This window comes from Hipposideros armiger, unplaced genomic scaffold (assembly GCF_001890085.2).
Source record: "Hipposideros armiger isolate ML-2016 unplaced genomic scaffold, ASM189008v1 scaffold_347, whole genome shotgun sequence".
Lineage (NCBI taxonomy): Eukaryota > Metazoa > Chordata > Mammalia > Chiroptera > Hipposideridae > Hipposideros > Hipposideros armiger.
In genome coordinates, this window is record NW_017731697.1 from 1,762,336 (window position 1) to 1,785,087 (window position 22,752).

Below are 22,752 nucleotides of genomic sequence, written 5' to 3' on the forward strand. Positions count from 1 at the left end.
CTTAAAATTGACAGTTCTTTGATGTCTGTGGAGATGCCAAGTACAGCTATCTTGAATACAACATCATCTGACAACATTTATTTAAAACTGAAATGTCTGTATTACAAGGTAAAAGCAACTTTATTTATTTATTTTAAAAAGATTTTATTGGGGAATTGGGGAAGGGAAACAGCCAAGTTGTTGTTCTTCAATCTTAGTTGTGGAGGGCGCAGCTAGCTCAGCTCCAAGTCCAGTCACCATCTGGCTGCCCGTAGGCAGCTCATGGCTGCTCAGCTCAAAGTGCCGTGTTCCATCTTAGTTGCAGGTGGGCGTAGTACACCACCCCATGCGGGAGTCAAACCGGAAACCTTGTTGCTAAGAGCCCACACTCTAACCACTGAGCCATCCAGTCGCCAGGCGGCCGCTCAACTCAAGGTACCATGTTCAATTTTAGTTGCGGGTGGGGGTAGCCCACCATCCCATGTGGGACTCGAACTGGCAACCTTGTTGTTAGGAGCATGTGCTCTCACCAGCTGAGCCATCCTGCCACCTGTTGGCAGCTCAGAGGCAACTCAGCTTGGGCGCAGCTCACTGGCCCATGTGGCAATCGAACCGGCGACCTTGTTGCTCGCACTCTTAAAAACTGAGCCACTAGGCTGGCCCCTAAAAAGCTACTTTAGAACAATGTTTTTCTAAAAAATATTTAGTTGTTTTTCAATTTGTTAGGTCAATAAATCCTGTTGCCATTTTGCAGAAACAGAAACAGTGAAAACCAAATGGCTACCGGGTAAATTGACATCCCTATCCATGCTGAGTGACCTAAATTCCTACGGATCCTGATGCCTCTTGCTGACTTCGATTTCCCCAATGTTGTTAAGAATTTTATCAATAAAATATAACTATTTAAATAGTTATGTTAATCACTAGTTTACCCTAGGTCCAAACTCACTGTGACCCAGAAGATTATCACATCATTGACAACATTCAAGTATACACAGGTAGCATAGGCGTAACTTACATTTTTATGATTGACACATTTTAGGAGGACGAGTTCACGATAAGCTCTCTTGGCATGAGTTTGATTCTGAAAAGGCCGGCTTAGTTTCTTGACTGCAACGTTTATCCCAAGAACTGTATCAAAAGCAGCACTATAATTAAGAAATACAATAAGCAATCCGTTAAAATGGTCTTGGAAAATACAGCAGTGCAGAATGTACAGTCAATGTACTATCTTAACGAATAACAAACAAGGGAAAATCTTTCTGCAGGTTTGCACGCGAGGTACTTGTACATGCGAAGGCCCAAGTGAGCTGGCTAAGAGTGCAGGATGGACTGACTACTTTGATGAGCAGCTGCGGTTGGGACGGGTGCAGCAATCCACTGCATGTTGACTTCTCTTGTATTAGTTGAGATTATTATGTTCAGAACCAAGTAATTTAATATGGAGTATGTAAGACCGGTCAAGAAATGAAATCTTCAGTTTAGATATGCCAGCAAGTTAAAAAAAGGCCACTGGTTACCACAGAATAAAACAGAAGCATATTTTGGACTATCACAGTAGAAGAAACGGTTGAACTCATGGAAGAATATAATAAATCTAAGTTTTGATTGTGTTTTTCCCAGAAGAAAAAAATCTAAAAAGAAAACAGAAGCCAAAATCTCAGCTCAAGGTAAATGCCCCAAGATACACAATTCCTAATGTAATCAATTGTTATATACAAAATTCTACTAGAAACAGCACCTCATATTATCATAGTAAGAAAAGAATATTCTACAGCCTGTGCTTCCAGTATCTCAAGTTCCCAGGTGAAATTTATGGTTCATTGTCCTATTTTCTGAGTAGCCTGATTGTACATTTTGTACTAATTTCAAACTAGTACTAATAGTACCATTCATGCTATTATCTTTCGGCTACACATCAGGAGTTAAACGCCTAAAACCTAAAAACCTAAGCACCATTTAAAATATAGTTTCTATTTCTTTATCCTATTCAGTTTAAAACATTGTTTCCGCTTATTCACTTCTATGAATAATATTTTTTGCAAAACAACCCTAATTTAATTCAGCCTGCCTTTAAATTGAACGCTGTCCACTGTAGCATTTGGTTAAGAATGGTTAAAAACTTCATGTCACCTTGGAATTATTTTTTTCTTGAATTCAGTTCACATTACATGTACAGGTTTACACATACGCAAATGCACACACCCATATGCAAATGCACCATCATATAAATTGTAAAATGTTAACGAAAAAGCTATTTATGAAATCATTAATTAATGTATTTGTACACGTGTGTGTGTCTTTGTACCTATATTCTATTTCTTGGTCTCAGGAATTTGAAAACAGACCTGACTTTTTTGGTCTCAACAATCTGTTCAAAATGAGCCAAATGGACCAATTCTGAGCATCTGAGCATACATGCACTTCCCACTCCTAGTTCCCACTCCAGGAGCAACTACCTTTACTCCTGGTTTTACTTCTTATAATCACTTCTCAACTGCAAAAAATACACTTTTATCACTATTTCCTCATTTATCAACTTTAGAAATGATCTATTATGCCCTGTTATGAAAACTCAGGATTTAGTCACTCACTTGAAACTCCAACTCCTCCCAGTTTTTGTTCTTATGTTATTTTTAGCTTTTCCCTTGGTTACCTGTGTAACTTTAAATGTCTAAACTACTGTTATGTCAATTTCTGAAGATCCTCTTGACTCCTCAGTATGTAAAATGAGACTATTATATTCCATATCCTTTCTCTTCCAGCTCTCTATTCTCTTTCCTTCAAACTTCTGTCTTAAACAGTCAAGCTTGATAACACATCTAATTGTTCTCTATAGTTAAGTTTTCTGTGTTTCTTATTTAGGATGTGACTAAACGTTACAAGTCGAGACACAGAGTGTACATGTGTTGTGCGCATGTGAACACTGCTGACTGCAGAGCTAGTATTATATTTCATTTTCTAAAGATCACAACTCTGGCTGCCATGCCTAGGAGAGTGAGACTATTGCCAGCATCAAGGTCAAATGGATTCTTTTGTTACATTCCATCAACTGCTCAAGCATCATGTCCTTTTAAAATTAGTTTTACACTTGGAGCATGCCTTTTTCTAGCTTTTCCACTATAAATTGCTAATGAACATTTTTTTTCTTTATTAAAAGAAGGAAAATATACCTGTTTTAAGGCTATCACCAGTACTTCCTCCCTTCTTACTCATATTATCTATTGTTTGGAATCAATTCCATTCTTTTTGAAGTTTCTTTCAAGGCCTGCTGCACAGTGATTGCCCTGGGACTTCTCACCGACTTCCACTGTTCTGTGTGCCATACATGCTGGTATTCTCTTTGTTGGAGTACATCCTCAAGGAATTTCCTCAAAACGCATGGGAGATAAATGATCTTACTCTGCCCTCTCCCTTGACTGACAGTTTGTCTTCTAAGTCCAGAATCAAGTTTTTCTCGGAACTCCACTGATTTTCCATGTTGCGTGTTGTTGCTGATAAGGCTTATGTCTGTCTGACAGTCATCCCGTTGCTTCCTCTTTTGTTCCTCTGCTCAATGATTTATCAAAGAGCATGTTTTGTCAGCATCCCCAATGTGCCCCACACCTCCTACTAATCACTGTCCTTCCTGTCCTCCTGCTTCTGACTTTTCACTTCCTTGCTTTTACCAGCTAAACATGTATCTTTAAGCCCACCTGCCATAGTTTATTTTTGCCTAGTTTTTGAAATCATCTGTACCAAACTTCTTTCGCTCAAACTTATATTTGTGAGATTTATCCAGTGTTGCTTTACGTAGCTATAATTCTTTCCGTGTCACTGCTGTAATATTCCTTTGCATGACTCTATGACATAACCTTGATATTCTTCGGTTGTTTTCAGCTTGCAAGCAATTATAAAAAGCATGGTCATAAACATTCTCATACATAACTACATTGTATTCATTTATATGCACGCATTTCTGATGAGTAGATAGATGGCTAAGAGTAGGATTGCATATATTTTATTTTAGAAGATTATGGAAAACTATTTTCCAAAGTGGTTCACTCTACTAATTTCTAGGCTTTAGATTTTTTTTTTTTTAGTTATCGATCCTGTGTCTTGCATGGAGGCTAAACACACTCTCGTTTTAACAAAAGGCAGGTGGGGCTAATCTAATCACAAGAGCCCTTTAGATGCAGAGTTTGATCTGGTTGGTGGGAAGATGGGACAGTCAGAGATTTGAATCCTGAGAAGGGCTAGACATGGCATTGCTGCGTTTAAGATGGAGGGTCAAGTAAGGAGCAGTGTGGGAGCCTCTAGGAGCACAGTGGCTCACAGAGAGCAAGGGAATGGGGACCTCAGACCTACTGCTTAAGAAACTGGTTCTGTCAACAACTTGAAAGCATCTGGTAGCAGCTTCTTCCCCAGAGTCTCCAGGTAAGAGCCCAATCCAGCCAGCATCCTGATCTTAGCCTGTGATGCTGAGCAGAGGACCTGGACGAGCCCACCCAGATTTCTGACCTATTGAACTATGAGATTATAAATGGGTGTTGTCTTAAACCACTAAATTTGTGGTCATTTGTGATGCAGCAATAGAAAACTAACCCTCTCTTTTGTAGTTTTCTACCTTTTTGACTTGTCAGGCTTCATCCTGGGTATTTTATTCTAAATTATCTTTCAGGTCACTATTTCTCTCTTCGGTTATATCTAATATACTGTTGAGCCCATCTATTAACATCATAATTTTATTACTATATATTACAGTTTTAGAATTTCTATTTAGTTTTTTTAAGTTTTCATTTTTCCACCAAAATTTTTTATCTTGCCTTTTACCATCCTGAACATAAAACATCATAGTTATTCTAAAGTTTGGAACCAGTAATGCCAATATCCTGTGGATCGTTTTTTTTCCTTTATTGTTTGTGCTGGATTTTGTGTTGTCTAATCTCCTTGCGTGACTAGTTATTTATTATTTATTTTTTGTTCACCATCTTTCGGGTCTTAACACGTGCGCTCGCGCTCCACCTCCCCAGCGCGGCGGGCAAGACCGGCTGGTGGTGCGCCCTCGGGAGACAGGAGAGGCCTCGGGATCCCACCTCGGCCGGGGAGCGGCGCCAGCCTTCACCTTCATTGCGCCACGGCAGCTTTCGCGCGAGCCCGACTCGCGCACAGACTAGTTATTTTTTATTGTGTGCTGGTGCTCGCACTTATAAAAATGCTTGCCATCTAGAAATAATTGATATCCAATCCAGTATGATGTTATCTCCCTCCAGAGAGCATTTACCGGTACATTTACTTCTGCTGGGTACCTGGGGGCACTAGCAATTTGAATTCGCCTCAAGTTCAGCAAACCAGATGATTTGAAGCTGAATGGCAATGCCTACAAGGGCCTCTTTCCCTCTGGTTCATTCTTACTTCTAAGATGCAGCCCTTTACCAGTCCCAATTCAAAGCAAAGGAAGTTCACTAGGCCCCACTGGAGGGCCCTGGACTCAAATCCTCTCGTAGTCCCACCAGGCAGTCCAAAGTACTACTCAATCTCTCAGTCGCCCACTTCAGAATTTTCAAAGGCCCTCAAGGGAAAGACAGCCCCAAATCCTGGGCTCCCCTCACTAGGCTTCCAACTTGCCATGGATCCTGGCCTAGTAATTCTTCACTCACCTACTTGCTCTCCAGGGGCAAATGCTGAACGTGGGGGTGAGGATGGGAATGGGAATGTGCTTCATAGACACACTTTTGATGAACATCCACATTTCTAGCCATCCATTTCATATTCATTTTCCATATCTGTCACTTCCACACCCACAGCCTCTCGGGGGTTCTACTATAGGTAAGTTCGCTTCCTTGTTGCAAGTGTCTCATCCATTTATGCTCACTTCCTCTGCTCTGTTTTACCTGCATCAACTTTCCAGTTACTTTTTATATTTCAGAAACTTGTTAAAAGCTCGTAGCCACTGACTACTGGTCCTCTCCCTATTCTCTTGGTTTAAGTGTGTGATCCACCATCTTAAATCAGAAGTTCCAAAAGTACTCATTTTAGAGATGACACTATTAAGGCCCATAAGGACACATGATTTGGCCAAGGTCACAAAGAACCGCTGCTGTGAGGATCAGAGCTGGATTTAGGCTCAAGTCTCCTGAATCACAGCCTTCATGTGCCTTATACCATACATCTTCTTTATCACAGAAATTTTATTGTAGATATTAGGTTTTCATTTATTTATATTAATACAGAGAAAATAAAACAGTGTAGGAACAAGCCAATGTTCCTGATTCAACTAGAAGCAACAGAAAGGTGTACGAGCTATACCAACCATTTCATGCTAAGATTGTAACTGTCACTTCAAAGTGCTGCTAGATCTAAGATTAAACACTTTTTTTAAGTTCAACACTTCAGAGAACTGTTTCCTAAAATATAGTCTTTACTATTTTGGCTGAACAACTCGAGATTTTAAAAGGAGAAAAAAAAATTAAATATATATAAAGGAAATTTACACACATTTTCCCACTAGAGCTTCAAAATCTTGCAATTAATTTTACTACATGATTTCCAATGTTTATGAATAATTCAAAATGATAAAACATTTTACTAACATTTTTAATGAACAACAAAAACACAGAAATAAATAAAACTGTCAAAATGCTGTATTCTGATCCCAGCTCTTCCATTTAATCCTGTATCAGTCCCTGCACCTTGGTTTACCTGCACACCTGTCCCTATGTCTTTGTAAAGCTTAAATAGATGATTAACAAGTTTTGTAAATCTTGTACTATTGCTAATTACTACATTTTATTTCTCAAAAATGTAAAAACACACATCTCCTGCATTACTCTCCTATTGTTGCTGTAACAGATTACCACAAATTGACTCATTCGAAACTCATTTATTGGCTTACAGTTCTGGGGTGTTTTTGTGTGAGAGAGAGAAAGAGAAAGAGAGAGAGGGGGAGGGGGAGAGGGAGAGGGAGAGGGAGAGGGAGAGGGAACACCTTGCAAGCATTTGGATCAATCCGAGAGGAGACTGTTCTCAGCATGAGCTGAGATTATCTGGGGGACATGTCACAGGTAAGTATTGAAAGACCAAGGATGGTATCTCAATCGGCCAGGGGGTTCAGAGGAAAATCCAACCAGGAGATACAGTGGGGACACAAGTAATGGGTGTCAGAAGAACCTGCCATATCTGCCAGGAAGGGATCACTGGAGATAATAGGTTATTCGGAACTTAGGGCTTGATGGTGGGGACATTCAGGCCCTCTGTCACTGATGGGGAAGAAAGGGGTGTGACTGGCACAAGTTTTTGCTCTATTGCAACAACAGGACAAGGTCATAGACTCTCTCCTGGCATCATGCACAGAACATTTTTCTTTTGAGGACCTTACAGCGTAATGCTAATACTATCCAAGATGATATGCAAAACAGAACCAGAAAAAATCCTCAGAAGACATGTGGGGGAGCACCATGGGGAAGGTTTCTCTCCCAGGAACCCAAGCACTGCCACTTCCAGCACCACCACTGCTACAGCTCAGTGGGCCCACAAAGCCTCAGCCCGGAGGGCAGGCAAGGGGCAGCCAGCCAGCTCCCTAGCCGGCACAGGCCCTAGGAGAAAGTAGCAATAATATAATCATGGAGACCAGGTCTCCACCCATCTAGGACCAACTCCTCTGGTGCTACTTGATCTAAAGGCCAAAAGATGAAACATTCCAGGAGTCTGAGATTAATGTTCATAATTGTACAAACATTTCTAAAAGGAAACCTCAATAATCTGAATCAAGTTAGCTAACTAACCCCTTTTCCATGGATCCAGTAAAGTTAACCAAACAAAAAGGTTTGCCTTTGGTAATGAATAGCTGGCTTGGCTTACAAAGTTAAGTGAATTAGTGACCTCAGAGATCATGACCATGAGCCATACATGGGCTCAGGAGGAGCTGCCTGAATCAATTCAAAGTAATGACTTCTTCCTTGAGAAGAAAAGAGCAAACCCCAGTTTTTGACCTCTCCTTAGAATCAAAACTCAGGCTATGGAAATGAGGGTTTGCAAGAGAGGAGATTTAGGATGGTGTTCGAATTTTAGCTTCTACATACTTCTTCCTACCTTTCTGTATGGGAGATGAAAGCTGTTCCTATTTTATTAATAAAATTGTCATAAAATCATTTAAATGAAAATATTAAGAGTTCAGTGACGTTACTGTTAAGATTCTGTCAATATATAACTTAAGCTACAAGAAAATTACAACATATTTTATATATAACATAACATAAAAATATCATTATATACAATACTATAGTATTAGGAGTTAAATTACCATTAAAAATGACAATATCCTTAGTTTAAGGCACCTTCCAGTTTACTTTTTTCTAAACACTTTTTATTGAGGTGAGATTCACCTAAACATAATAACCATTTTAAAGTGAACAATTCAGTGGCACTCAGTGCATTTACAACATTGTGCAGTCACCATATCTACATAATTCCAAAAGATTTTCATCACCCCTAGAGGAAACCCCAGACCCATTAGGCAGTTGACCCCCGTACCCCTCCTCCCTGGCCTGTTAACCACCAATCTGTCTCTCTGGATTTATCTTCTTTAGGTATTTCACATAAATGGACTCACAGATTACCTTTCGTGTCTGGCTTCTTTCACTCAGCATAATGCTTTTGAGGATCATCCATGTTGGAGCCTGTGTCAGTGCTTCACTCCTTTTGATGAGTAATATTCCATGTATGTATATTACACACTTGGTGTGTCCATTCACCCACTGATGGCCATCAGCTGTTTCCGCCTTTTGCCTATTGCAAATAGTGCTGCTAGAAATATTTGTGTACAAGTACTCGTTTGAACATCTGTTTTTAATTCTTTGGGGTATATATTTAAGAGTATTTAATGGGTCATATGTAATTCTATGTTTAACTTGTTAGGAACCATCAAAATGCTTTCCACAAGTGGCTTTGCCATTTTACATTCTCACCAGCAATGTACAATGGTTCTCATTTTTTCACATTCTTGTCTACATTTGTCATTTTTGGTTTTCATTATGGTTATCCTAGTGAGTGGGAAGTGGTATCTCATTGTGGTTTTGATTTACATTCTCAAAGGACTAATGCTGAGCATCTTTTTTTAATGTGCTTATTGGCCATTTGTGTATCTTCTTTGGGGAAACATCTATAGAAATCCTTTGTTTTTAAAAAATTTTTTCTTTTTGTTGTTGAGCTATATGAGTTCTTTATATATTCTGGATACTTGCCAGATATATTATTTGCAAATATTCTCCCATTTTGTAGGTTTTTTCACTCTCTTGATAGTATCCTTTAATGCACAATTTGATGAAGTCCAATTTTTTTCTTTTGTTGCTCAAGCTTTTGGTGCCATTTCTAAGGATCCAAAGTCATGAAGCTTTCCTCCTGTTTTCTTATAAGAGTTTTATGGTTTTAGCTCTTATGTTTAGGTTATTGACCCATTTTGAGTTAACTTCTTACACAATATGAGGTAGGAGTCCAACTTCACTCTTTTGCATGTGGATATTCAGTCATCCCAACACAATTCTCTCTTTTCTTTTTTTTATTAAATATATTGGGGTTACATTAGTTAATACAATTATATAGGTTTCAAGTATACAATTCTATAATGCATCGTCTACATGTTGCATTGATATAGATGATATATATGTCATCTATATATCAACTCCCAAAGTCAAGTCTTCCGTCCCCATATATTTGACCCCCTTTACCCTCTTCTACCACGCCCCTCCTCCTTACCCTCTGGTAACCACTAAACTGTTGTCTGTGTCTATGAGTTTTTGCTTGTCCAGCACCATTTCTTGAAAAGACTGTTCTTTCCCCATTGAATAACCTCGGCACCATTTTTTTAAAATCAGCTGGCCATATATGTATGAGTTTATTTCTGGACTCTTCAGTTTTTTAATTTTTTTTTTATTAAACTTCAGAACTTTCCTTCCTATAATTCTACCACTGTTTTTACCAGAGGAGGTTGTCTATAATGGCATATTAGGAACTTTTACTTCAAAAGTAGAATTTTAAAATGAGAAATATACATCCATAATGAACAATTTCATTATTAAACATTTCTTTAAAAAATAAAGAGAAGTAGCATATGCAAGCTACAGATCAAAACAAATCTCTGCAAAATAGTATTTTATAACATAATGTGATTTTATTTACCATGCTACAATAAGTCATTAATTTTAACTGCCTACCCTTTATACAGCCTTATGTTTTACAATTAATTATAAACTTCCAGTCAGCCTCTTAATAGGGGTATTACATTAAATGTCCTTGATAGCAGTATTGCCAAATTACCTGTATCAAATTATCATCCAATTCCAAATAAGAGATGGATTTTAAATCAAAAGAATATTTCATTGTCCAGAACTTTTTATTAACATCAAAGTCTCCTAACATGAACTGTCCATCGACTGTAATTATGACTTTAAGCGTGTTATCATTTGGAAGTTAAGATCACCACTATCTGAGACACAAGCTGTGCATTCCTTCCAAACCACCCTTCTCCCACCTTAGTTTGCCCAGGAAGCTCTGAACTGCCACCTCCTCTTAGCTCCCAGGGCCTCCAGGCACTTAGGCCAAAGAAACCAACTGACTTCCCCCATCACATGTTTCTATAACAGAGGAGCAGTTACAAACCACTGGTGAAGTCTTTAAACCCAACGTCTCTAAGGAACACAAACTCCCCTCCCAAAACATCCATCCAAGAGTTCTCTTTCATCTTGAACCCCCTCTGCCTACCAGCTATAAACACTGGGTGTTCAGCTTCAATGCAGTCTCTTTTAGCTGCAAAGACAATCTTGTTTTATTGACCAAAAGAAGAAAAAAATATTTGCCCAGAAAACTAAGAGATAAGACGTTTGGGAAGTGCTGATAACTGTATTCTAGGAAATATGTGGAAAACTTTACCTTTAGCTGGCCAGTGATGTCGCAGCAGCTGACTGTCTTACCATGCAAGAGACTAAGGTTCAGGGTCAGACCAACTGTTCTGACGTCCTGGGCTGGACACATAGTTGAAGTGAAACACCAAGGAAGAGACGGCCAGCCCAACCCCTCACACAGCATCCCTTCCTGGTTAATCCATGGGTGATAATGACACTGACTGGCCTCATCCTGCCAATGAAGGGCAAGGCACAGCAATGACAGCGCCTAGAAATGAATAGGAGTGATTGGGAATAAAAGGGGGAGGGGGACAGGTGGCCAGGATGAAGAAATGAATAAAACTCCAAATTTCTGTTACAATTCACTGTCATCCCTATTCCTCTACTATCATAATGACAGGGGGAATGGAAAAGAAAAAAAATTGCTACCTATTTAAGTTTATGTAGCATTCTAAGGATTTGGGTTTGTATCCTACAATGTGACTACATATAACTAGAATAAGAGGTTGATTCAATTTTGCTCATAAACCTATAACAAAGAGTATTTTCATCATCAGTGTTTCTAAATTCTGATGATTTAGTTTTATTGTTTTTAATACAAAAACAACTCAATCCACACTATTGAAATGGACCATACTTACCAAACAATTCCTTGGGCTCCAGAGCCAATCGGTTTCAACTGCTGGTAGCGTTTTAGGACAGTGAAAGTTGAGTCTGCCACTTGCACACTGTAAAACTGACTATCACATTTACTGTCACTCATGATGTAGTGTCATGTAATATTCCAAAGGCTGGTACAGTCATCAGATTCTTTAAAAGAAAAACAGAATGAATATGCATTCTTACTGAAATTATACACACAGAACTAGCTTAACAGTGTTTCAAATTTATTGGTATATCAGACAATGTGGCTGTAAGTTTATAAACTCAGCTTGACCAAGTTCTGAACTTAATTAAGCAGCATGAGAAAAATGCGAAGACATTTCAGTGTTACAAGACCATTATGAAAGGAAGGAAATTTGAAGCCATGCATGACCACATTTTATGGGACTGGATTAGAAAATAATCACTTTTGGAGAAAAGAAATTGCACATTTTTACTAGTGACAAGCCCATGTTACATGAGTCTCATCAGCTCGCTTCCTATGGAATCAACCGGAGAGGAGGCACTGTTTCAAATAACCACATCTACAGTTACTGCAGAAAAACAAATGACCAGTCTTCTGCTAAGTCCACAAATGCAGGTTAAAGTAATGAACCAGAAAGCAAGTCGTATGCCAAAGTGATGGAAAAGGAGTAAGTTAATGAACAACTGGGGACTGGCTTCACGGGTATGCCACACATGCTCACGGGCATGCTCCTGCCTCCTGGGGGTGGAGCGGGCCAGCGTCCCCGCACCGACATCACTAGTGGGCTTCAATACAGACATCACAGATGCAGAACTGCCCGCTGCCTACTGTAGACAACGTGGACGCCACGCCATTTGTTCGTGAGGTCTGAGTGTAACCCGCGGCCTCGAGCGGCCTTTCCGGGCTTTGGGCAGCAGGCTGAAATGCCCACTCTGCAGAAGGCTGAATGACTTGGTCCAGAAAACAAGCACACAGGAGATCGGCGGGCAGCTACACTTGTTTACCTGGTTTCCAGGCTCTTGTCTGACAATGTTTGCTAAAAAGTCAGCGAACATTTATATTGGGGCTTTTAAAAAAGAAATTTTAAAGCCAACAATAAAATCATATAGGGAAACGTTCTATACCAGGGGTCCGCAAGCTGTGGCTTGCGAGCCACATGCGGCTCTTCGGGTACGTTCTGTCTCAAAAGTTTGCCAGCCCCTAGAAGAGCCAATCCTGTCCCTCAAAACAATTAAAAATTATTCGAGAGCCATATATTTTTACATAATCACCATTATGTGAATATCCTGTAAAAAATTTTATAAATGAAACTATGATAGTTTTATTTTCATTTTCAATTTTACTTCAGAGGCTGGCGAGCCTCAGTTTGCTGAGTGGCTCTTTCGTCTCAAAAGTTTGCCGACCCCTGTTCTATACTGTTTTTTAGAATTTAAATGTTATTCTACACCACCAGCAAATTCCTGCCTGTTTGTTCTATCATATAATATTTAATGTCTATCCACTGAGTTTTTTGGAGTGATGACTTGTGTTTCAACACAATGATGTCTAGGATTTCCATTAAACATTATAATAAGTCTAAACAGAGAATTTAAATCAAATAGTTTCTCCAAGTGACCACTGCTTCATGTTTTTCACTGTTCTCAGGGCAACAGCTGTTGGTGCCACCAGCCATTGCAACTGAGAGCCATGCACCCCAGCCAGCGTGCCTCCGGGAGGCCAGCACCACATGAGATGAACCAACACAGTACTCACGACACCGACACTGACACCGCAGCAGGATGACCAGTCCTGTTACACTGTGAGCTAAATGGCCTGGCCAAGCCACGCTGCTGTGAGGAGGGGCCCTATACTCCAGGAGAGCGGGGCATCCCACACCCCCAGGACAGGACAGGACAGGACAGGAAGGGCCTGGCCTCTGGGACAGCGGGAGCATTCAGTAGACCTTTGCTGATCTCACCTGTAATATAGAATCTACAGATTTCTTCACAATGCTACTCCATTTTACTGACATCTGAAAGAATAGCTTTTTCTAAAGATTAATTTGCTTATAGACAATTCCATTCAACATTTATGGGGTGCCTGTGTACAAGAAAGCAACAAGTAATGTAGGAGGTACAGTAGTATGAGCTAGGAACCAGTCTAGAAGCAGCATGTATTAATAGTTCACTATTTGGGGGAGAAGTGTGAGGAATGCATCCGTTAACTATTGTAATATGAGTTACAAGGAGGTCAGGGATATGAGCAAAATGTTAACAAAGTCAAAAGGCAAAGAGGTCTTACCCATGGGCAGAGTGCAGAAGTCCAGGAAAGCTTCCTGGAAGAGGTGGCTCTGCCCTGGTCTGTTTTGCCAGAGACAAACAGCAGAGGCACAGAACTCAAGCTGACTGTGCTCAGACATGGTGAATTGCTCGGCTTGGCAAGGGGGCTACAAATGCAAAGGATCAGAGACAGACTCGGCAAAAAGGCAGGTAGCTGCTACCGCTGCTGTACCTCTGCCATATTGTAATACACCAGCAACGCTGGTCATCATAAAGCATGTCTTCCCACCCCTGTGGATGAGCTCCTGTGCCAGAGCAAGAGATGTGCCGTCCTTGGTGCACTTACAGAAAGCGCACACTATGGGCACACTCAGAAAGACCTGAGGCCAGGAGAGCTCTAAGCCCAAAGGATGAAGGTTTGGGGTGCAGGGAAGTAACATGTGCCGAGAGCTGGAGGTGCCTCTGAGCATGACAAGTCATCTGAGATTTAGTTTTGCTGGGTAGTGGGGGAAAGAAGCTGGAAAAAGAAAATGAGGCCAGATCACCACAGGCCCCGAAGCTGCTGGGAGCCATCTGGGCCTGGGCCTGGGGGCTGTGGAGCCATCAAAGCTTGCACAAGGCGTGTACTCTGACCTGCTTTTCAAGAGCTTATTCAGGAAGCCGAGAAAGGGATGGATTTGAGGGGGCAGGACTGAAGACTGAGAGACCTGGCAACAAAGACTAGACCACGGCAGGTGGGGGAAAGGAGATGCAGGGTCAGACGGAGAACGTGTGTGAATTGTTGCCCCCAGATACGACCAGGAGAAACGAGGGGGAAGCAGCTGGAGGTGGGCAGGCGACCCATGCTGACTCAGGGAGTTCAGCTTGGACAGGTGAGTCTGGAGTGCCAGAGGGACAAGCAGCATGACAGGCACAGGCTCCTGATGTATTCCAGAATCCATTCTTCCCTTCTTTGTTTTAGTAATGGAAGTCTCCCTGTTCCAGGTGGACAAAAGGCTGCTCAGCTAGAGACAACATATGGCTGCATTCCTGGTAGCCAGGTGTGGCCACATGACCAATTTTTGGCTAATAATATGTGAGCTGAAGTAATGTATGTTACTTCCAGGTATTATTATTATTATTACTATTATTGTTATTATTATTATTAACAGAAAGCTCCTTGCTGTCCAATCTGTCTTTCTCCTTTGCTGCTGGCTGAAGGGTTGGCTGTCACAGACCTAGAGTTGGAGGTCCCATGCTGAAGACGGCAGAGCCGCCCACCACTCGGAGCCTGAATGACCAGGTGGCACAGAGAAGCCTCCCACTCTGGTCCACCTGCCCACACTGAGACTGGCACAAATTAATCTTAACCTTGCTGAGCAAGTCTCGAAGTCTCTCTGTGACAGCTGTTGTAACCTATATATACTCTGATTGGTACAATATCTGGTTAGCTTTTATGAATTTTGGGAATACATGACATCACTAGGTTCAAGAATTATTACTACAATTTCATCTCAAGATTTAAAACAATCTTAACATTAAAATTAGTTGCCCTTATTTGGCAGGAAAACAAAACAAAACAAACAAAAAACACCTAAAAGAGAACCCGTCGAAGCCAGCTTCTCTGTCAGGCTTGGGCCTCATGAGAGCAAGACAAAAACCCTCAAGGTGACCCAAGAAAACATGTAACTTTGTTATTAATGAAATCAACGCTGCTGCGATAGTATTTCAACCAAATGGATCTCAACTGGATTTCCGAAAACAGTTTACAAATCGGCAAGTATGAGAATTCCTCATGCAACCACGTTATGACACACTAAAGGTACAGTTGCTGCCTGCGCCCCTCACGGGAGGGTGCTGGTTCCTCACCATGCTCCCAGAGATGGGCCCAGTGCCCACAAGTTGGGGGCTCCTCAGAAGCGGGGTGGCCTGTCTTCCCTTCATCACTTGACGAACTTAAGGAAATGTCTAAGCACCCCCCACACACACACCAGCCACTGAAAAAGCCCTGGGGACACACTCAGCTCCTGAGGCTCTTCTGATGTGAGTGTGTGAGGGACATGTGGCAGGGAGGAATCAGCATGGCCTCTGCTCAAGCACCACTCACGTGCCATGCTGCTCCGTGAATGCTGCCAAATGAAAGGCTCTCATCTGAAATCTGTTTCTCTAAAACTGGACACTCCTGTAGAATGCCCCCAGATACTGGAGTAAAGTACCCACTTGATGAATAAATAAATACTGCTGGGGAGGAACATTCCTACCTGTTTAGAGCCTTGAGTATGAAATGCTTAAAAAAAAATCTCTCCAACTCTAGTATTCTTCTAAATGTAAACAATTTAGGGATTATAAATATAATATTAAATCTCTGGTTATTTTTTCTAAATTAAAAAAATTCCTCTAACTATAGCTTTACAAAATTCTCAAATTTTAAAGTGAAAAGGGCAGTGGAAAGCATATAGCCCCAGTACTGTGGGGACGTCAGCAAACATTCACGAAGTTCTCCTAACAAACATTTCCTGAGGGCCTCCTGTGAGCCAAGCAGAGGTAACAAGACAGCCCCTTCCCTCAAACCACCAACAGTATAATTATCATATCACATTGAAGTGTCCTAGAGGTATGCACAGGCCACAGAGCAGGAGCCCAGGGGATTGGGAAGGACTGGTGTCCTGGGGTGGGGCAAGTGAACAAGTGGAGGGAGTATGGGAGTGAGAGGTGGCTGTACAAGAAGGCTTCCTGGAGAAGGCGAGACCTGAACACAAGTTTGTTCACAGTATCACCCCAGAAGTGAGGAAACAGGTACTTTCATGCTTGCCAGTGAGAACTGAAAATTGGTAAAACATATTTTGGAAGGAAGATAGGTAATATCTAATGAAAATTTCAAAAGCACATAACTCCTAACCTGGCAACTACAATTCTACAAATGTATCTGACAAATATGTGTATACAAATCCTCAAAGATGTTTGTGCAAGGATGGTCACAGCACTTCTGTAACAGGCAAAAAATTAGAAATAACCTAATATGTACACTTGGAATGACTGAACAAATTATGGCATAAAAGTACAGTAAAGCCATTAAAAACAACGCAGGGACTTTATTGATATGGAAAGATGTCTAAAACATAAATAAAATAAAGCAATTCAGAGTGCACATGGTAAATGTCAATCTAGGAGAAACACACACACACACACACACACACACACACACACACACAATATGCTAAAGTGCACAGAAACAGTGGGAAGTGAGACTCACTCTTCCCATTATAACTTTCTAGTCTGGGGTTTTTTTTTGTAGCCATGCACATATTTCACATTTAAAAACCCCAAAAAATTAAACAAACATTTGTAAATGAAAAGCTGCAGACACTAGGGAGGGTGGGTCTGAGACAGATGAGACTGGAGGCAACAGAGGGGGCAGACTCTGAGTTCTGCAGGTGCACGCCATGCTGACGGGCTCCAGGTGTGGCACTATCCTCACCCTGCAAGCCAGGAAACAGCTCCGAGAGCTGGAAAGAGGCCAGGATTTGAATCGAGGTGTGTTTGACTACAATATTCATGTTCTTCCCAATACACCGCTCTAATATCTCTAATTGTATTCAGAAGGTAAATGATATGGTCAAGGACTGGCCAGGACCAGGCCAGGAAACACGGGCATCACATTCCGCCTGGTGGTCGTCCCACCTGGACACGTTTCCTTCTGACGATGAAGATTCACAGACTCAAGTAAACCTCTGATCACATGAACATTTCAGGAGGTCCAGGACGTGCAATATTTAAAGAAACTTTTCACAGTCACCCTCTTTGTTTCAATATTTGCTGCTGAAATTTTAACCAAATTGTTCTTTTTTCCTACTTTTAAGTCTTAGTAAAAATACCATAGCACAACTTCATCTTTCTTTGATAATCAAGAACCCAAGGCAGCTCAGGGCTGCCCTTGTGAATATCCGTTCTTAAGTCACAGCACATACTATGATAAAGAACAACTAGGAAGTACTAGTTGGTTATGACATCACCTGCGGTCGGATCCTAAGGATCCAGTGAGAATTCCTCCCACCAGCCTCACCCCCGAAAGCCTCCCTTGAAGGGCCCTGGGCCTGACCATTCTCACCCTCTCTAGCCCAATTCCCAGTGTTCTCCGTAAGGCCTCCTCACCGTCCCCTGGACATGGCAACAGCCAAAGGCTCTCCTGCTACATCCCCGCTACATCCAAACCACTTACACACACCATTTAGAAACAGAGATCCATCCACATGAAAACCTGTACACGAATGCTCACTGCAGCTACACGTGTAATAGCTCAAAACCGGAAACCATCCAGATGTCCGTCAGTGGGTACACGGTTAACCAAGAGCTCTGCGTCCACACCACAGAACGCCACTCAGCAATAAAAGTGAGCGAACTACTGAAAAATGCCACAACTTGGGTGGATCTTAAGGGCTATACTTAGTGAAAAAGCCAATCGCAAAAGGCCTATACTGTATAATTCCATTCTTGAAATGACAAAATTAGAGCTCTAGAACAGATTAGTGATGGCCAGGGGTTACAGATGGTGGGGGGTAAGGGGGGGTGGTTACAAAGGGATAGTACAAGGGAGATCTTTGGGATGATGAAATAGTTGTTATCTGGATTGTGGAGATGGCTATACAAATCTCCACATGTGGTAAAATGACAGAACTGTAAGCACCCATTGTACCAGTGCCACTTTCCTGGTTCTGATATGTACATATTTAACCATGGGGGGAGCTGGGTGGATGGTGCAGAGACCTCTCTGTACTACTTTTGCAATTTCAAATTAAGGAATTAAAAGAGAAGAGAGAGATTTGTTTAAAATATGTAGTGATCATCATGTCTTGCTACAGAGACCACATCATAGATTCATAGATGGGGTAGAGGCTTGATCACTGCACTGTACACCTGAAGCTTATGTTGTATAATATTGTATGTCAACTATAAGTGAATGTATATATACACACACACACACACACACACACACACACACACACACACATACATATAGTCATGGGACGTGGAGTATAGCGTGGGAGTGGAGTTAAGGGAATTGTAATAGATATGTATGATATTGGGGGGGGAAGTGGGGCGGTGGATTGGGGGAGGAGGGTTGTCGCCTCGAGGGGTAAAAAGTATAACTATTGCAGTGTTTTACAGCTGAAACTAATTCTAAAAAATGTGTAGGTATTTCACAATAAAAAATAAAAAATGTAGTGACCATACTGCTCTCCTGTTTAATAATGGTCGACTGCCTTGAGAGTAAAATTCGGATCCTTAGCACAGCAGAAGAGCCCGCAGGCCCTCTGGCCCACCAACAGTCAATATCAAACCTCCTGGGACCAGCAGATACGCGGCTGCTGCACACCTTCTGGCTCTGCCTGACCTGCTCAGTCTGCCTGAAATGACTTCCCACCCCCTTTGTTCTCCTGGCCAACCTTCATCCTCCTTCAAAACCTAGTGCAAGCACCCACTACTCCTACAAGTTTTCCTCTCCAGCCTTTCCCTTCAAATCACGCCGGGCATGCTTCCTTTTTAGCCACCACCTCCTGTGTTCATTTTATGTTGCATTGCAAATATATCTCTATTTCTACTGTGTGAGCTCCTTAAGGGCAGAAAATGTGTCTGATTCATTTCTCAATCCCCTGCTAACTACGTAGTAGGTGCTCAGCAGACATCTGTTAAAAGTAAAACTAAGCAGGAGAATAAATGGGGTAGGGCAGTGTGATGTGTGGTTATGATCAGGACTCTGGGGTCAGAGGGCAGACTCCATCAAAAAACTGTTACAAGTTAATAAACAAATTCTGTACAGTTGCAGGATACAAAATCAATACATAAAAACCTGTTGTGTTTATATACACTAATCATGAACTATCAGAAAGAGAAATTAAGAAAACAATCCCATTTACAATTGCATCAAAAAAGAATAAAATACCTAGGAATAAATGTAATCAAGGATGTGAAATATCTCTAGTATACTGAAAATTACAATACATTACATCAATGAAAAAAACTGAAGACACAAATAAACGATAAACTATTCTGTGCTCACGAATTGGAAGAATCAATATTGTTAAGTAATGCCCATACTACCTAAAGCAAACTACAGATTCAATGCAATCCCTGTAAGAATTCCAATGGCATTTTTCATAGAAATAGAACAAATAACCCTAAAATTTGTATGGAACCACAAATGGCCCTGACTAGCCAAAGTAATCTTGAGAAAGAAGAACAAAGATGGAGGCATCATGCTTCCTGATATCAAACTATGTTACTAACCTATAGTCATTTAGACAGTATGGTATTGGTATACAAACAGACATATAGATCAATGCAACAGAATAGAAAGCCCAGAAATAAACCCAAACATGTATGGTCAATTAATTTACAACAAAGGAGCCAGGAATATACAGTGGGGAAGGGGCAGTCTCTTTAACAAATGGTGTTGGAAAAACTGGGCAGCCCCCTGCAAAAGAATGAAACTCAACCGCTGTTTTATACCATACACAAAAGTAACTCAAAATGGATTAAAGACTTGAACCATAAAATTGCTAGAAGAAAACATAAACAGTAAGTTCCTTGACATAGGTCTTCATAATGATTTTTTAATCTGACAACCAAAAGCAAAAGTAACAAAGCAAAAATAAAAAACTAAAAAGCTTCTCACAGCAAAGGAAACCACCAACAAAAAGAAAAGGCAACCTACTAAAAGGGAGAAGATATTTGCAAATCATGTATCTGATAAGTGGCTAATATTCAAAATATATAAAGAACTCATACAACTTAACAGCAAAAAAACAAACAATTCAATTGAAAATGGGCAGAAGATCTGAACAGACATTTTTCCAAAGAAGACATCCAGATGGCCAACAGGTACAAGAAAAGATGCTCAATATCATAAATTATCAGAGAAATTCAAATCAAAACCACAATGAGACATCACCTCACACCTGTTAGAACGGTGATTATCAACAAGATAAGAAATAACAAGTTTTGGAGAGGATGTGAAGAAAAGGGAACCCTTGTGCATTGTTGGTGGGAATGTACAGGGTGCAACTACTATGGAAAACAGTATGGAGGCTCCTCAAAAAATTAAGAGTAGAACTACCATATGACCCAGCAATTCCACTTCTGGGCATCTATCTGAAGAAAATGAAAACACTAATTCAAAAAGGTATCTGCACCCCCATGTTCACTGCAGCATTATTCACAATAGCCAAGATATGGAAGCAACCTAAGTGTCCATCAATGGATGAATGGATAAAGAAACTGGTCCATACATACAATGGAATATTATTCAACCATAAAAAAGAATGAAATCTTGGGCTGGCCAAGTGGCTCAATTGGTTAAGAGTTAGCTTAAGAGCACGAGCTCTGAGCAACAGGGCCTCCAGTTCTATTCCCACATGGGCCAGTGACACTGTGCCCGAACTGAACTGCTGTTGAGCTGCCAACAGGTGGCAGGATGGCTCAGCTGATGAGAGCACTTGCTCCTAACAACAAGACTGCCTGTTTGATGGTAGGCTACGCCCACCAGCAACTAAGACTGAACTCGGCACCTTGAGCTGAGCTGCCGCCCGGATGGCTCACTGGATAGAGCATGCACTCTTAACAACAAGGCTGCTGGATTCAACTCCCGTGTGGAATGGTGGCTATGCCTACCCGCAACTAAGACTGAACTCGGCACCTTGAGCTGAGCTGCCACCCAGATGGCTCAGTGGATAGAGTTTGTGCTCTTAACAACAAGGTTGCTGGTTCGACTCATGCATGGGATGGTGGCTATGACCACCCACAACTAAGATTGAACACAGCACCTTGAACTTAGGGGCCATAAGCTGCCGACAGGCAGCCAGATGGCGATGGGCGCCCTCCACAATTAAGACTGAAGAACAACAACTTGGCTGGTCCCCTTCCCCAATTCCCCAACACTGTTCCCCTCCCCCAATTCCCCAATTAAACAAACAAACAAAAAAAGGAATGAAATCTTGCCATTTGTGACAACATGGATGGACCTAGAGGGCATTATGCTAAGTGAAATAAGTCAGACACAGAAAGACAAATACTGTATGTAAAATATTTATATGGAAAATATAAAAACAAAACAAATTAACAAATATAAAAAAAACAAGCTTATAGATACATAGAACATATTGGTGGTTGCCAGAGGTGGGGAGATAGGGGGTAAGAGAAATGGGTGAAGGGTTCAAAAGGTAAAAAGAAAAAAAATGCGCTACTCTCTTCTAAATTATAGTATACAGATTTAAGATTTAGGGTGATATTTCTTACAACTGTCAAAATAGCTGTCTATATTAGGATTTATACATTTTCTATTCAAAATTTTAATTGTGATACACAACACAATAAAAGGTATCATTGTAAAAAATTAAAGATTAGGACTTTGGAGTCGGAGGGCAGTGGGTCTGCCACTTACCTGGGTGACCTTGGGCAAGCGATTACACTCACCTGTAAAATGAGGATGAGCACAGAATCAACCTCAGAGGACGGCTGGCACATTGCTCAGCACAGGTCAATGTCTCAATATCAGCTGACATTGAACAGATATTACTACACCCATTCTATTAACTATTCAAATGTTTGAATTCTGAAAATGTGAACTAAAACATGGTAAGTGCAAAAGCTGACACAACTAATACTAGGTGTGCACCTCAGGGAAAGACACAACAGACAGCAGGCAATGCACAGAATTTACTTTTCATTCTAGGGAGGTGGTAGGTGGATGATGCTTTGGGAACTTTTTTGAAGACATCTGCTTTATAACATATAACAGTAGCTGTGTTTATGAGAGTACAGTTAGGAGTTGGCAAAACAGACTTTGATTCCAGAATCAGAGCTGGTGGATTTACTACCTGGGCTGTACCCTCAAGCCTAGAGATGCTAAAAATCAGGTAGTAGCAGCATCAGTTGAGATATACAATATTTAAATAGTCTAACAAATTAAATCACTTAGAGTTCTGTAGAAATATAATGTATATACACACTCTTTTAAAAGAAGTTATTTTAAAGA

General features: G+C 40.9%; 1 protein-coding gene across 1 annotated transcript in view; it reads right to left on the reverse strand.

Annotated features, from left to right (window-relative positions):
* The window catches only part of MAPK9 (mitogen-activated protein kinase 9), a 61,370-nt gene that overhangs the window by 34,341 nt on the left and 4,277 nt on the right, over positions 1-22,752 (reverse strand). The window contains exons 2-3 of the mRNA XM_019661377.1: positions 11,498-11,666; positions 998-1,127 (exon numbers count right to left, since the gene is read on the reverse strand). Of these exons, the coding sequence (XP_019516922.1) occupies positions 998-1,127; positions 11,498-11,619 (252 nt within the window). The 5' untranslated portion in view covers positions 11,620-11,666. The remainder of the gene's footprint in view (positions 1-997; positions 1,128-11,497; positions 11,667-22,752) is intronic.